Source organism: Xenopus laevis, chromosome 2L (genome assembly GCF_017654675.1).
Source record: "Xenopus laevis strain J_2021 chromosome 2L, Xenopus_laevis_v10.1, whole genome shotgun sequence".
In the NCBI taxonomy this organism is placed as follows: Eukaryota; Metazoa; Chordata; class Amphibia; order Anura; family Pipidae; genus Xenopus; species Xenopus laevis.
In genome coordinates, this window is record NC_054373.1 from 50707289 (window position 1) to 50723896 (window position 16608).

Below are 16608 nucleotides of genomic sequence, written 5' to 3' on the forward strand. Positions count from 1 at the left end.
AAATTCAAAATGAATCAGTTAATAGTGCTGCTCCAGCAGAATTCTGCAGTGAAATCCATTTCTCAAAAGAGCAAACAGATTTTTTTATATTCAATTTTGAAATTTGACATGGGGCTAGACATATTGTCAATTTCCCAGCAACCCCAAGTCATGTGACTTGTGCTCTGATAAACTTCAATCATTCTTTACTGCTGTACTGAAAGTTGGAGTGATATCACCTCCCTCCCTTTTCCCCCCCAGGAGCCAAACAAAAGATCAATGGGAAGGTAACCAGATAACAATTCCCTAACACAAGATAACAGCTGCCTGGTAGATATAAGAACAACACTCAATAGTAAAAACCCATGTCCCACTGAGACACATTCAGTTACATTGAGAAGGAGAAACAGCAGCCTGCCAGAAAGAATTTCTCTCCTAAAGTGCAGGCACAAGTCACATGACTGGGGGCAGCTGGGAAATTGACAAAATGTCTAGCCCCATGTCAGGTTTCAAAATTGAATATAAAAAAATCTGTTTGTTCTTTTGAGAAATGGATTTCAGTGCAGAATTCTGCTGGAGTAGCACTATTAACTGAGGCATGAACATGTTTTCCGATGACAGGATCCCTTTAGGAGAATAGAAGAACAACATATAGGAAAATAGATAATGCTGGTTAGATCATATAAAAGCAACGCAGGTGCTGATTTTTGAATTCCAGGCAAGTTTTGGTTGTATAAAAACCAGGTGCACTGCCAAACAGAGCCTCAATGTAGGTTGACAATCCACAAAGGGGCTACCAAATGGCCAATAACAGCACTTATTTGGCACCACAAGAAAATTTGTCATGCTCATGTTGCTCCCCAATTCCTTTTACTTCTGAATGTTGTTCACGGGTTCAAAAGGTTGGGGTTCACTGCTTTAGAGATTTACATGATAAGCTGCAAGGGGTGGCTGGTAGCCTATGGTTTTGACTCTTCTTGCAGCTACAGACTCCGATATATATATCTGTACAAATCGGAGTGGAGCACTCTACCCGTCCAGAACTTTGGACAAATCATCATGATCATTTATTTATATAGTGCTATGGATGGGCGAATTTGACCCGTTTCCTTTCGCCAATAATTTGCCGCGGGCAAAATTTTGCCGACACCCATTAAAGTCTATGGGCGGCAAAAAAATGTTGTGGCGCAGCGAATTTTTTTTTACGCCCATCTTTTTTTTTGTCACACAACATCATACAAGTCTATGGGCGTCATTTCCGTGGCGAAACAAGGCGAAAAAATTCGCCCATCCCTATATAGCGCCGACAAGATATGCAGTGCTTTACCTTAGTTATAACAAACAGGGAATAAATGGAGGATGATTTTTGATACAGCAATGATTGATTAATTAAGGTACATTGAATAAGCTTCTTTAAACAGGTGAGTCTTTAAGGAGCGCTTGAAGGTTTGGAAAGAAGGAGAAAGTCTGACAGCTCGAGGCAGAGTTCCAGAGAAAAGCAGAAGCTCGATAAAAGTCTTGTAGACGAGAATGAGCAGAAGTAATGAGAGGAGAAGAGAGGGGAAGATCAGAAGCAAATTATATAAAAAAAACTAATTATATAGAAAACAACAAATCTAGACCAATTGCAGGTGAAATAAAGAGAAATGTTACCATGGTCAAGATAATCATGCAAACATGCAACATTTCAGGGCTCCCGTCCCTTTGTCAAGCATCAGTGACATCACATCTTATATAACTAATCACATATCATTGACACACCCATTATGCAAATAGATATCAATCCTAAATCAAATGAAATACCAAGTATTTTGCTATCCTGGTTACATGGATTCATTCCTACTAATCCCCATATGGGATTTATCATTACCACAAATCAAGGTGTGTCATATCTAGTACACTTAACCCAGAACTACTCCTAATCCTAAAGTCATTAAAATCATTATCATTTACACAAAGCATATAGATCATATTCCCTATTAAGTCCCTTTGGATGCAATGTTTGTTAGGTATGAATCCAAACTCGGAGTATGTGATATACATGCTCAAATGCCCCTGTGGGCTCGCCTACATAGTGGAAACGATTCAACCGATAAGAGATAGAATCAGTCAACATAAATCTACTATAAGGAAGAAAGTGGTTAAATTACCAGCTCATTTTCAATTGACAAGACATACTGCTGCATCCGTCATATTTCTTGTGTTGGAGTCTGTTGCCCCCCCCCAAGACGGGGGGGAAGACTCCTGCAACTCCAAAATTTTGGATTCATACCTTACAAACATTGCATTCGAAGGGACTTAATAGGGAATATGATCTATATGCTTTGTGTAAATGATAATGATTTTAATAACTTTAGGAGTAGTTCTGGGTTAAGTGTACTAGATATGACACACCTTGATTTGTGGCAATGATACATCCCATATCGGGATAAGTAGGAATGAATCCATGTAACCAGGATTGGAAAATACTTGGTATTTAATTTGATTTAGGATTGATATCTATTTGCATAATGGGTGTGTCAATGATATGTGATTAGTTATATAAGATGTGATGTCACTGATGCTTGACAAAGGGACGGGAGCCCTGAAATGTTGCATTAATTTGATTTAGGATTGATATCTATTTGCATAATAGGTGTGTCAATTATATGTGATTTGTTATCGCATGTTTGCATGATTATCTTGACCTTGGTAGAATTTCTCTTTACTTCACCTGCAATTGGTCTGGACTTTTTTGTTATATATATATATATTTATATAGACAAATACAAGAGTCCTCTGCAACCCATTATCAATAGGGATGTAGCGAACGGCGGAAAAAATGTTCGCGAACATATTCGCGAACTTGCGACAAAACATGCGAATAGTTCGCGAACGTCGCGAACCCCATAGACTTCAATGGGAAGGCGAATTTTAAAAGCTAGAAAAGACATTTCTGGCCAGAAAAATGATTTTAAAGTTGTTTAAAGGGTGCAACGACCTGGACAGTGGCATGCCAGAGGGGGATCAAGGGCAAAAATGTATCTGAAAAATCCATTGTTGACACAGCGCTGCGTTTTGTGCTGTAAAGGGCAGAAATCACACTACGTCACTCAGGTGATGTTTCTGGACACGGAATGTGAAAAGCTCACACAGCTAGGTGGCACTTGGTTAAAGACTGGGCAAATAATGCCTGCAAGGTCAACGTATACACTACAGCCGTTGGATACGGAATATATTATTGCTGCTTGAAAAACGTCACTCGGGTGGTGTTTCTGGAGACGGTATTATTATTGATATTTAGACAGCTAGGTGGCAGTTGTTTGAAGAACAGATGCAGATGAGAGATCAGCAGCAGGACAGCTGCCCACAGCAGCTACATACAGAGCACTGCAGTAGAAGGTAGATTACTAGCCAGCAAAGCTACCTAACCTAAAATGTCCCTCAAATCCCTGCAGAGTTCTGTCCCTACAATACAGAGCAGTATCAAGTAGATTACTAGCCAGCAAAGTTACTAGCAACTGTCCCTCAAATCACTAACAGCTCTCTCCCTACACTAGCTCTTCCAAGCACACACAGGCAGAATGAAAAAACGCTGCAGGGCTTCAGTTTATATATGGAAGGGGAGTGGTCCAGGGGGTGTGGGGGTGGTCCAGGAGGGAGAGCTTCCTGATTGGCTGCCATGTATCTGCTGGTCTGGGGTGAGAGGGCAAAAATAAGCGCCAGCTAAGGCGAACCCAAATTGGCGAACGTCGCGCGACGTTCGCGAACATTCGCCGAACGCGAATAGTCGATGTTCGCGCGAATTAGTTCGCGGGCGAACAGTCCGCGACATCCCTAATTATCAATATATTTAAGACAGAGACATTTTGTGCATACTGCTACTGAAAAATGTTTTACCTTTAAACAAAACAGGGATTGTTTGTCAATATATTGCAATATATTTAGGCTGGCCAACTACGTCAAAGTCATCTCATATCTGGCCAGCCCTATGCTCAGTTTTCATCTGATTCATTAAGAATTCTATTGCTTCATTATACATTTTACAAAGGGACTAAGTTTTACCTGCAACTTACTAGCTGCTTTCAAAGTAAAACTCCCCAACTTGGCTGCCCTTTTATTAAACACCAGTGGGATCACCTGACTGTAGTTGGGACGGGTGGGAGCTACATGACTTTGATGTAGTTGGCCAGCTTAAATATATTGCAATATATGGACAAACAATCCCTGTTTTGTTTAAAGGGTAAGGCATTTTTCAGTAGCAGTATGCACAAAATGTCTTAAATATATTATTAATGGGTTGAGTGCAGAGGACTCTTGTATTTGTCTATATGTATTTTGTGGTCACACCCTCATTGCACCCCCGCCTAATGATTTTAAAAATTAGTGGTGAGCACAACTTTCCCTTGTTTGTTATATATATTTATATGTATATATGAGTGAGTCAGTCAAAGCCATCTTAATGTATGAGATGTATTCACAGTTTGCAATATCACAACACTTATCTTTGTATTGCATCATTCTCCCTCCATAGAATTTAGCAGGTGTGTGTGTCTTCATTTTTGATGGCCAAATACCTGCTGAGTAATTGGACTGCCATCTACTGGCAAATATTGCTACAAAAAATGTGTAGCCCTAACAGGATACTGATACATAGGAAAAATAGGAGACCTAAATAAGATACAAATACAGAGTTATACCAGCAAAGAGTCAAGAGAGACAACAAGAAGTTGGTTCCTCGTTCATATACTGGGTAACTTACAGACACAAATTTGAGAATAATCAGTTCAGCATAGTGCAAGATGAATTGATGAGGCACAAGTGACTGACCTCAACCCCCCATGTTAAGTGGGTGTTCCCCTGATTTCATCTATTATTGTTAATTAAGAAGTACTGAAACATGGGGCTCCTGGAACTTGAGTGCTTCCAATGCTAACTATGGTACTATATTTCTACTGAAGAAATAACAATAGAAGAGAAAAGAGATAACAATAGAAGAGACAAGCGCTTATTTACAACTGAGGGGGCTACAGGGTACAAAATTAAAGAACAGACACAAACCATCCACAGAGACAGCTATGATATTTTATATAGTTATTTAGGGAGTATCATGGCATAAAATCGGGGATGGAAAATAACTACGAACATATTATCATGTTGCGTTGTGACTTATTATCATGAGGAATGTCCAACCTGCAATCTCACAGTTATTGTCACTGACATTTGTGTTCAGCAGCACAAAGACTAGAAGGTGGACATTACAGGTATTCTTTTTCACAAGTTTGGCCATGTTGAGCTGCAGTGGGCCACATCTTATATTTTGTTGGTAGTGTCACTTTTTCCCTAAGGTGAAGAGAAAGCTTCACTTTTAAGTTACTTTTGGTTTGTGATAGAATAGCCAGTTATAAGCAACTTTTACATTGATTTTCAGTATTTTTTATTTATAATTTATTTTAATTATCTGCCTTCTTCTTTTGACTCTTTCCAGATTTTAAATAGGGGTCACTAACCCCATCTAAAAACAAAGGCTCTGTGAGGGTACATATTTATTGTTGCTGCTGCTTTGTCATCTTTCTATTCAGTCCCTCTCCTATTCATATACCAATCTCTTATTCAAATAAATGCATGGTTGCTAGAGTCATTTGGTCTCTAGCATTGGGATTGCTGAAATTGCAAACTGGAGAGCTGCTGAATAAAAAATTAAATAACTGAAAAACTACAAATTATAAAAAATTAAAAGCAATTACAAATTGTCTCAGAATAGCATTCTTTACATCATACTAAAAGTTAATGCAAGGGCAAACAACCCCTTTAAATTCAGATTTAATATTGGGTAATTATTAGTTAAGCCAAAGCTAGGGGCAGCAGAATGAACATCCACGATTTACATAATCTATATTAGGAGATACGGCTGTGAGACTGTGGGTAACTGGTCTTCAAACAAATATTTCTTATTGCATGTAACCATTGCAAAGTGCACTTTCGGACAAAATGAAAGACAAATTTATAAGACAGCAACTGCTGTATACTCATAAATCAACATTAAGGTTTTCCCCCCGGCTGGCACAAATGATGGCGCATCTGATGGTATCTATATTTCTGCCAACTGTAAGCATTGTTATGGATCACTTGAAATACAAATTCTTGATAAACCCCTGCCATTAGACCCTGATTTCGACAAAAATGTTTTGATGGTTTCTAAACAGGTAATTGGTGTACATCAAGTTGCAGAAATGTTTCTGCTTGAACTGTTTTTTAAATAGGAACCTACTGTAACTGTGACATTTATTAACATGCAGAGTGTCCTCCCTTCTGTACATCAGCTAAATATTGCACCAAAAAGGATAATGTCCTTGGAGCTTGAAACCAAATTAAATTATTAATACATTTTTGTTACATCTGACATTTAAAAAGTTACATCTTCTGCACAAAAATGTATTTCTGTAGTTTGAATATTTTGGTAATTCTGACTGTTTTTTGTACATTTTTTTTCAATTCACATTATGGATGTGACAGCTTGTAGGGGGGGGGCACAGTTTTCAAGGAGGTTGGGAATTGTTATGCTGTTTTAGGCCTGTAAGAGAATGCAGAAAATAGCTAGAATAAAGAATGAAATGACCAGAGCTCTGCTTACAGACTTGATGGGTAGAATGAAACTTCCTGAGTCTGCTTGTACTGTTTTGGCTATACCCCATAATTACTAACTGTTTTATATTCCTAAGAATCCAACACTGTGAGTTTAGTATGTTTTTTGGATAACTCTGTAGACACAGGTGTGGGAAAACATTTCATGTTTTATCGCGACAAAGGACGGTGAAACAATTACTGAAAAGATTCTGCTTTCTTAATAAATCAATCATATAATATATTCCACCCTCTATACCTGTTAGATCTTTTAATAACTTGTGCACACTGCTAAAAGGATAGATTCAATGGGTGATAAACACTGCAAAAAAAATGTACACCATTCTGCAAAATGCATGAAGCATTTAAAGTGAAATGTGTTAAGCAAGGTATGACTGTCTTTTTTATTAGTGGCCTAGAATAAAAAATGCATGTGTTGAAAGGACAGTTTTAACATTGATCTTGCATGTACAGTATTTTGTGTGTTACATGCATCGAAGCTTCCTTACTCCATCCTGTCCTTATACTAATGATTCCTCCCTCTTATCATTATACTTTGGTTAATATCTCAGCCACGAGTTTTCTTATTCAGAAGGTATATGTATCATGATTATGCAAGGGTTCCATTCTTATCTGAACATGACTCCAGTGAGCAGGCAAGTGATGCAGAGAAGCCATCCCAATTTATTATTTTTGATCTTCAATGAGCAAATTGAATATTAAGTTGAAAAAAGGAATATCATTTCAAAAGCAAGGCTACACATCAACCATAAAATGAGGGGCACCTGCATTTCAACCACACAAAGGATCACTGACAATAGATTTTCCATGAAACTAACTGATATTATTAATGATTATTTTTATTTCTTTAGTACAGGATTTCTATGCTCATACTAATATTTCCCTGTTTTTTTTAAGGATAATTCCACCCCCCCAGAAGATAACAGTGCCGGATTGCGAGGTACTAAGCGTCTTAGCAAAAGCAATATTGACATCTCAGGAGTCTTGGATAATGGGGCACCGAAAATGCCTTTGCTAAGGAAGCAGAGCGATTCATCAACTTATGACTGTGACACAATTACACAGCACCATGCTTTTCTGTCTAGGTAAGTGCGAGTTTCATTGCTATAAATATTTATCTTTATGGGTCAGAAAAAATGCATTTAACTGTATATACAATAATAAGCAAAAAGCAATGAAGATGTGAGGCCACCAGAATAAGCAAAGTCATTATAAACATAGGATCTAATGCCTGTTTTCTTGGTGGCAGATATAACATTGATTATGTAATGCTGTCCAAGGTGCTGAATGAAAAGACATGGGTCTGAAGACTACCTGCTGAGTAGTGGTGTCATATTTTATGTTTGCTGCTTAGTGACATCACTTAATTCACACATTACCCTATGCTGCACAAGAATTCCGATGTACTTTTAATGCAAATGGCAATATATTCCTACTTGACTTGACATTCCTCTGCTTTTTTGTTTTTGGGTTGACATCTCCTTAAAAATTCAGAAGTGTTCCTTGTGTATAGGTGAAATAAAAGTTCTAAAGTGCCACAAGTCACAAATTTGCACCCTTCCCCTGTGAAGCAGGTTTTATATAGAAACACCAGTAAACCCCTTAAAGTAATGCTGCTCTGAGTCATCTGTCAAAAGAAACACAGAATTTCTTTCCTTCTATTGTGTACACATGGGCTTCTGTATCAGACTTCCTGTTTTCATATTAAATCTCCAGGCCTTGGGCTTGAGCATGCTCAGTTTGCTCCTCTCTCCCCCTCCTCCTCTCTTCTCCTTCCTCCCTGCTGTAATTTGAGCCCAGAGCTAGAGACTCAGGCAGGAAGTGATGTCATCCCAAGCTAATATGGTAGCTGCTATCCTAAACCAACAGATAGAGCTTCTATAGCTGTTTAATCAGGTATGGTAAAGCATTCTACTGAATAAATTTAGTGTTCTAGATTGCCCTATTGTGGTTAATCTGTTAGCAAAAACCTTCCTCTGTAGCTTTCCCTCTCCTTTAAAGACAAGACTGAACCTACCCAAGAAAAATCCAAGAATGTGTTCATTTCACTGCTATGGAAAAAGTAAACAAAGGGAGACAGCATTTACCAACACAAAGTAAAGAACCCACCAGTAGTACATCAAACTCAGAGATGCTAGTGACCTAGCAAAGAAACAAATGGATATATATCTAATTAATTTTGTTGCCATTGATGGCCTTTGCATTTGCCTTTAAACATAGCAGTTTGTCACTGATGGCCCTTAGCCTTTTTATATAGCAGGACAAGTATTCTGTCTCATTTTCATTTGAAGTCTTTGCAATAAAAAAACGATTTACTGTGAGAGCAAATAGCACTCGGTACAGAGGAAATATTTACGCTGAAAATGAACCACTGCATTGTTTCAAAAATTACTCTGACTTATCTTTTTCCTCTGCAGCATCCATTCAAATGTTTTGAAAGATGATATGGATTTTCCAAGAACCGGAAGCTCCAATCTCTGCGAAGTAATCATGGGACGGTTTGACTTTGAAGTATCAGACTTCTTCTTGTTTGGTTCACCTCTGGGGCTAGTATTGGCAATGAGGAGAACAGTTCTGCCTGGTCTGGATGGTAGGGATAAAAAAAACTTGCCCCAAACTGATAAACATGCTGTTAATCTACTTGTCGTTCCATGCAGTTAATTCTGTAACATTCATAAAAATATATATCTCTTTGCTTTCTATGGGCTTACATGCTGCCGTGATGTACTTCACCGTAGGTGGAATTGTTTGATAATAGGCATGTATGCCCTTTGATCAAAGGTAATACAGAAAGGGTGAGTGAATACACAATAAGGCTACCTACATCTATGGCAGAAGAAGTTTGCACATGGAGAAAAACTCTATTCAGCTTCCCTTGTCCTTGTTTTGTTCTTCCACCTCACTTTGTACCTACATTTCTTTCTATCCCTTTAAACAATTTTGTGCCAAAAAGAACCTTTGCCTGTTTTTATATCCCTCTACTCCATTTAATAACCTCCATAATTTTCATGTAACCGAAAGGTCAGTTCTATCAGTGGCACTTTGAGTTTCGGGTTGGAGGAAAATATCATGCATGTCTGTTTGTTGCTTAGAAAAGGTAGAAGACTCAGAACAGACACACATGATGCTTTTATCGTTACAAAAACAGTACAAATTTAGTATATTCTGACAAAGTTACTTTTTAATGTTGAAATGTATTCCAGTTTTGATTCTGTTGATTAAATGTTCCCTTCAAACGTAAATTTGACTACCACACTGTACACTGAAGCTAGTTTGATATTTTAGTTCTAAAGAGTGTGCCCAGATTTATCTAGAGCTCAATTATCAAAAAAAAAAATCTCTATTTCCTAGCAGAAATTAAGGAACTCAAACCTGCAAAGGTTCATCTAAACCAATGGTCAATTGTTTCAATTAAAATATTTCTACTTCTCCACTCCATTCAAGAATCCTCGATGTTCTTTTCCATTAACCTTAACCCTAGTGATTTTCTGTAAGTGGATAGGATTTTATTGCATTGTGGCTACATGAATTCCATGACAGATGCATTGTTGGGACTTGCCCAGCCCCTGCCAGCTACCCACTTACTACCTGCCTACCTCCAAACCCAATAAGCACACTAAACACCTGTTTTGGGATGAAAAGCCACAGAACATTTTATCATAACAAGTGAAGTTTTAGAGCGTTATTTATCAAAGGTCATTTTAGAGTTTTTTTTACCTCGAATAAACTCATAACTCAAATGTTTTTTTATTTAAGAAAAAACTCGATGGAAAAAAACGGAGCGAGTTCGGGGTTAACAACCGGAAAATTTGAATTGGCTGAGTTTTCAGTGAAAAAAATCTCGAATCGCTCAAACTGATCAAGTTTTCGGGCAAACTCCTCCGAAAAAAACTCGAACATCGTGAAGGCTATTAGCATCTTCACATGGTTCAATGGACCTCTGCCATTGACTCCTACATAACCCTGACAGGTTTTAGATGGTGTATTTTCAGATTCTAGCTGTTGGAGTATAATAAATTAACTCCTAAACAACGATATACCATATAACAACCCTATAACTACACAATGCAACTACTTGTGGACTTATGTCTGCTGCTGGGATGTGACATCTCTTGCGCCTACTTCCAAATGTTCAGTTGTTTTTTTGGAGTGGGTTGTCATGAAGGTGGCAGTCCATAACTCCGTAGTTCACTATTAATTGAGGTAATCAGTACATCAGTCCTATCCTTAGCTAGGGGCACTCCAAACAATGCCATTACCTCCTGCATGATTTCCAGGAGATGAAGGCACATGTCGCTTTGGCTGGGCCTATGCAGAGATAATCATCCAAATAGTGAACCACGGAGTTATGGCCTGCGACCTTCATGAGAACCCACTCCAAAAAACAACTGAACATTTCAAAGTAGGCGCAAGAGATAGCACATCCCAGCAGCAGACATAAGTCCACATAGAAGGCTCCATCAAACCAGCAGCCCAGCAAGTGGTGACAATCTGGGTTTATCGGCAAGAAGCAAAAAGCCAACTCAATGTCAACTTTCACCATTAGTGTCCCCTGTCCTGCCTTCTTTACCAGTTTGATTGCCTGATCAAATAACGTGTATGACACCAAGCTCAACGCCTTGTCAATATCATCATTCACTGAGCCCCTTTTGGTCACAAATGAAGAAATCGGCCTAACTTTGCCTGGTTCCTTTTTTTGGACCATGCCCAATGTTGAAATTCTCAAGTTGATCAGCGGTGCCCCTGTGTTCCTGACTCCAGGTGGTGAGCCTGGTCTGTGACATTACCCCCTCCACACTCCGGGCCACACGCAGGCACAGAGGCCACATTGCTCTCTCCCGCTTGCTCTCCCTTCCTAAGGACTGAGGAATAGTGATGGGCGAATTTGCGTCTCGTTTTTGACGCCACGCCCGTTTTTTTTTACGCCGACGCCCGTTTTTGACACCGGCATCCGTTTTTTCGGGAAAATTTTTTGACGCCGGCGAATTTTTTCAGCGAATTTTCGCGGGCGTTTTGCGAATTTTTTCGCTGGTGGCGAATCGCGCAAATTCGCTGCAAATTCGCACCTGGCAAATAAATTCGTCCATCACTACCAGGCCCTGATTTGTGGAAAGGCCACCTAGGCCCGGGCCTAGGGTGGCAGGAATTTAGGGGGCGGCATGCTGTCCAACCACACCCATATTGGTTCAAAAACACCGGGGATGCACAGGAGATACAATAATTTTTTACATTTCCCATGCACCAATCCTAATTGCTCTGGTCCAGATGATGAAAAATTGTGCGAATAAAGGGGAGGGGACAGGGGTGCTGAACATCAGTGGGCCTAGGGGTGCCCACTATGTAAATCCGGCCCTGATCACTACTGAGGAAGCCATCCTTCTGAGCAGCTGCCTCCAGAACCTGTCTGAATGGAGTGGAAGCAAGTAATTCCCTGCACCCCCTTAAAAGCCTAGCCTACGTCATTTCCATGGCAATATTTAAACTGCAAAATCATACCCTGAGCTGGGAGGGGCTTAAGGCGACCTCCGGCTCTGTCATGCCCCTGCTTCCCTATGCTAAGCTGCGGGTCATCGGAGTTACTTTCAACAGAATGTGTATATAAACTGTCTATTTGAATACAGCTAATTAAAATATTTTAAAATATACACTGTATCGCATTTACTAAAGGCACTTATCTTCATTTACTCAGCATAATAATGCATGAAATTCCAATTAAAATGTTAATGTGAGATATACTTGCCCATTGGCTTTTACTAAGATTTAGTGCTACAAAGACATGAAAAATATTCCTAAAACCATTTTTACTTATGCATTCCTTGAGTGCTATTAGCCGATATATGTGCTAAAACTTTTCATTTTATTCATCTTTGATTCTTATGAGTGACTAGTGCATAATGCCAGAATCCTTTTTCAGTTGCAAACAATGGCCTCTTGTATCTCCTGTAATGAACGCTTCAGTTCCTGATATTTATGTTCTGCTATTACATTCGCATGTCACTCGCTTGGCCCGTAAAAGTATTAATTGAATGAACTTTCTAGTTTAATCAATCCTGGAACTTCCAGAGGGGATGAAACAAATGATCTTTTAAATACGAACATTGCAGAAATTAATTTTCAAACTGCTTTTAAATTTCAGCTTAGTGGCATTTTGAAGAGATTATACGGAAATACATTAGTGAATCAATGCCTCTTTTCTAGCAAGCACATCTGGAACATGGTTTTGGTATAGGCAACTTGTCATTCCAATTAACATAACCGAAAGAGACATTAGGATTTACTGTTCAATTTCAGTTTCAAGAAAAAATGAAAGCTAATAGTATTGTTCCATTAAATACATGTTTTGTTTCTGGGGCATCGTCATTCTCTGTTTCTTGAAGTGTTTTATACAACTCCAGTTAACATGGAGCAATGGCCCAAAAGAGTATCACCGTCACATTACGCCAAGCATACTTTTTTATAAGGATGCACCGAATCCACTATTTTGGATTCGGCCGAACCCCCGAATCCTTCTAGGAAGATTCGGGCGAATACCGAACCGAATCCTAATTTGCATATGCAAATTAGGGGTGAGAAGGGGAAAAAATGTTTTACTTCCTTGTTTTATGACAAACGTCATAAGATTTCCCTCACGGTTCCTAATTTGCATATGCAAATTAGGATTCGGATTCGGCCCGGTCGGGCAGAAGGATTTGGCCGAATCCGAATCCTGCTGAAAAAGCCCGAATCCCGAACCGAATCCTGGATTCGGTGCATCCCTACTTTTTTATTGATATCCCAGCATACCATGTAGAACAGTCATATAATGTGGTTATTCATGATATCCTAGTAAAAAGTATAGATGGTATAACATCAGTGGCCAATGGGCTTTGTAGAAAGAGTCAAGATCGCCCTGTCCGTTTGTAACAATATACATTTCAGCTTTAAATGTAAAGCCAGATAGAAACTATAACTGTTATAGAAACTGGCACAGACTTTCTGTTTACATCTTCAATCTAATGTAATTATGTAGCACAATATTATGTATAAGCTGGTCTTCTGGATATCTGTGAAATCAGGTGGTCCAATAATGTCATAAAAAGAGTTCTGTGGAAATCTTGGGCGTGCTGTAGGCCAAAAATAAAAAATTCACAACCAACCAGTGAGCCTCCATTTGGATAGGCTTCCACTTGGGTTTTTCTCTTCATCTTGTATTCCTGAATTATATTAGGGGTGGGTTCACCTTGAAGTTAACTTTTAGTATGTAATAGAATGGTCAGTTCTAAGCAACTTTTCAATTGGTCTTCATTATTTATTTTTGATCGTATTTTAATTATTTGCCTTGTACTTTTGACTCTTGCCAGCTTTCAAATGGGGATCACTGACCCCATAAAAAAACAAATTCTCTTTAAGGCTACAAACATTGTTATTGCTACTTTTTATTTCTCATCTTTCTATTCAGGCCCTCTCCTATTCATATTCCGGTCTCTTATTCAAAGCAATGCATGGTTGCTAGGGTAATTTGGAGTCACTGAATAAAAAGCTAAATAGCTCAAAAACCCACAAATTATTAAAAATGCAAATTGTCTCAGAATGTCACTATCTATAACATACTAAAAGTTAACTCAAAGGTGAACAATCTCTTTAAAAGAATTAGTCAATTTTAATACCAGTATCATGTTTCCTGCTTCTGCTAGGGTTGCCACTTCACCCCTTTAAAGTAGGACACTCATTGAATAAATATACTGCAATTTGGATGCATGACTGTACACAAATCAAGCCTTTAAGGGGTGGCAACCAACCATCGTTGCTGCCAGGGCTGGGCCAAGCTGACTGGGCACCCTAGGCAACCCGGCCGGCTAGCCCACTACCCACTGGGTGTGTACGGCTGACCATGCTCTCAGTAACAGAGGGGCGGGTGAAGGAGAGGAGGGAGAGAGGGGAGGGTGAAGGAGGGTGAAGGAGAGGGTAGGAGGGAGGGTAGAGCTAGAGAGAGAATCAAACACTAACTAGGAGTAGTCAGAAGAAACTTAATAGGTACCTGCCAAGCACCCCCTTATCTTTGCACCCTAGGCAGGTGCCTCTTCTGCCTATCCCTAGTTCTGGTCCTGGTTGTTGCTCATAATTTATATGGTTGTTATTCCATGTTGGATATACTATGCATGGGTTGGTGAAGACAGATTCAAGGTCACATATAAGGTTCACAAAAAAACATAAATGAATATTCCTTAACTACAAGAAACCTTTTCTGGTATAAATAATGCATATTTTCAGATGTATGGGGCTGGTTGCATTCTTAAGTACAAGCATTAAGATGTGGATGTACACCAGAGTGTATCTACATAGATTAAAGCTGGGTCATTGATTAACTCATTTTATACTTTTCTTGCTGATTCATACTGGTCTTTTTAACCATTATTAATGTGGCCATTGAAAGGTGATGGGACCAGCATCTCTGGTATCCACACAAATCTATAGTTTCTCTGAAGCATGAAACTTATAATGAGTAACACCTGTAGTGATGAGATTCTAGAATCTTTCCGGAAATGTATTTCTGGTTTCACGTGGAAGAGAAACCACATCACAATCAGAATCAGAATCCAAATATAAATACTTAGGACTGTGCTTGGTATGTCTAGGTTGGTCTGATGGATTTTAAAGTATCTGTGAAACTGTAGGGAAATGTACAGGTAATATATGTCATTTAGCACTGGCTGAGATCAGTAAATCAAGTATGAGTCTAGTTGCAGGATGAGCAAAGGTTAATGCTTTAAATGGGTGAGGGGAAGCTTTATATGAAAAACACTCAGGTTTCAGCATATGAGGTTTCTTAGAACAGTTATAGAAATCAAATGTAGAATGCAAATGAAACAGCCTTGGTCTCTGAAAAATTCATTTCATCCTGAGCTGCATTAAAGAGCCATTATATATTCTTCTTTTATTCTCTCTCTGCATTTGTCAATGAAAATATGTAGTACTAAATCCATTATTATTTTACTCTTATATTTGTTTTGTCTAACTCTTATGAATATGTGGCTTACCATGATGGTTCTGTCCTGAATAAGCCTCCATTATTCACTCAACGACTGGCTCCAGTCATATTAACATATCTCGATCATTTAAAAACCACCTTACAATAAGGCTAAAGGCACTCATATCTTCTCCAATTTCAGAAATATGCCCCATGTGCTGAGCAGATTCCAGTCCTATCATTGGGCATATATGGGGCGGAACAAGCCTAAAGCAGTGGTCTTAGGAGTCACTAGGGCATAGAATGTCGGTAGTAATAGTATACACTATACATCTTTTGGGTCCTTTCCACCGCAGCATTGGAATTCACTTTTCTAGCATGCTTCTTGCCTCACATATTGTTGCCACACCCTTGCATTCTTGCATATGCTTGTGACACCACTGTTCATTGACGCTTGAATTATGTGGTGCCAATTCCTTGCCTTTATAAGGGTGCTGAAATGTACACCAGTGCTTTGTAATATGTCTAGCTACTTGCCTGAACTTCTGATCTTTGCTGTTGTTCCTGTTGCTGACCTGGCCTACCTTCTGGATTTGTTTGACTGCTGCCTGCCCTGACTTCTGCCTGACTTATGTATCTGATTAAGCTCTGCTTGCCCTGACCTCAGCCTGTTACCGACTTTGCTTGATTTCTTCCTGCTCTGACTTCGGCCTGTTACCGACTATGCTTGATATCTGCCTGTCTTGAATTCATCCTGCTTTCTGACCTTAATTGCCAATCTTCTTCATTCCTGCAATTTACAACTCTGTTTCATCTTTGGTTGTTGTGTCTGTGGTGAGGACGATGCAATATGCTTCTCCATCATTTGAACCCTGACTATTGCAATTCTAATAATACCTAGTGCAAACTGGTACAGAAAAATGTTCAGTTGTTTATGAACTGATATGATACTGATATGATAACTAGGGATGCACCGAATCTGGGGATCGGTTTGGGATTCTTTTTCAGCAGGATTCGGATTTGCCCAATCCTTCTGCCCGGCCAAAACGAATCCTAAT

At 39.1% G+C, this 16608-nt stretch overlaps 1 protein-coding gene across 1 annotated transcript in view; it reads left to right on the top strand.

Moving 5' to 3' along the window:
* The window catches only part of pitpnm3.L (PITPNM family member 3 L homeolog), a 310738-nt gene that overhangs the window by 254436 nt on the left and 39694 nt on the right, over positions 1-16608 (top strand). Inside the window, exons 8-9 of the mRNA XM_041581872.1 lie at positions 7501-7688; positions 9021-9193. Of these exons, the coding sequence (XP_041437806.1) occupies positions 7501-7688; positions 9021-9193 (361 nt within the window). The remainder of the gene's footprint in view (positions 1-7500; positions 7689-9020; positions 9194-16608) is intronic.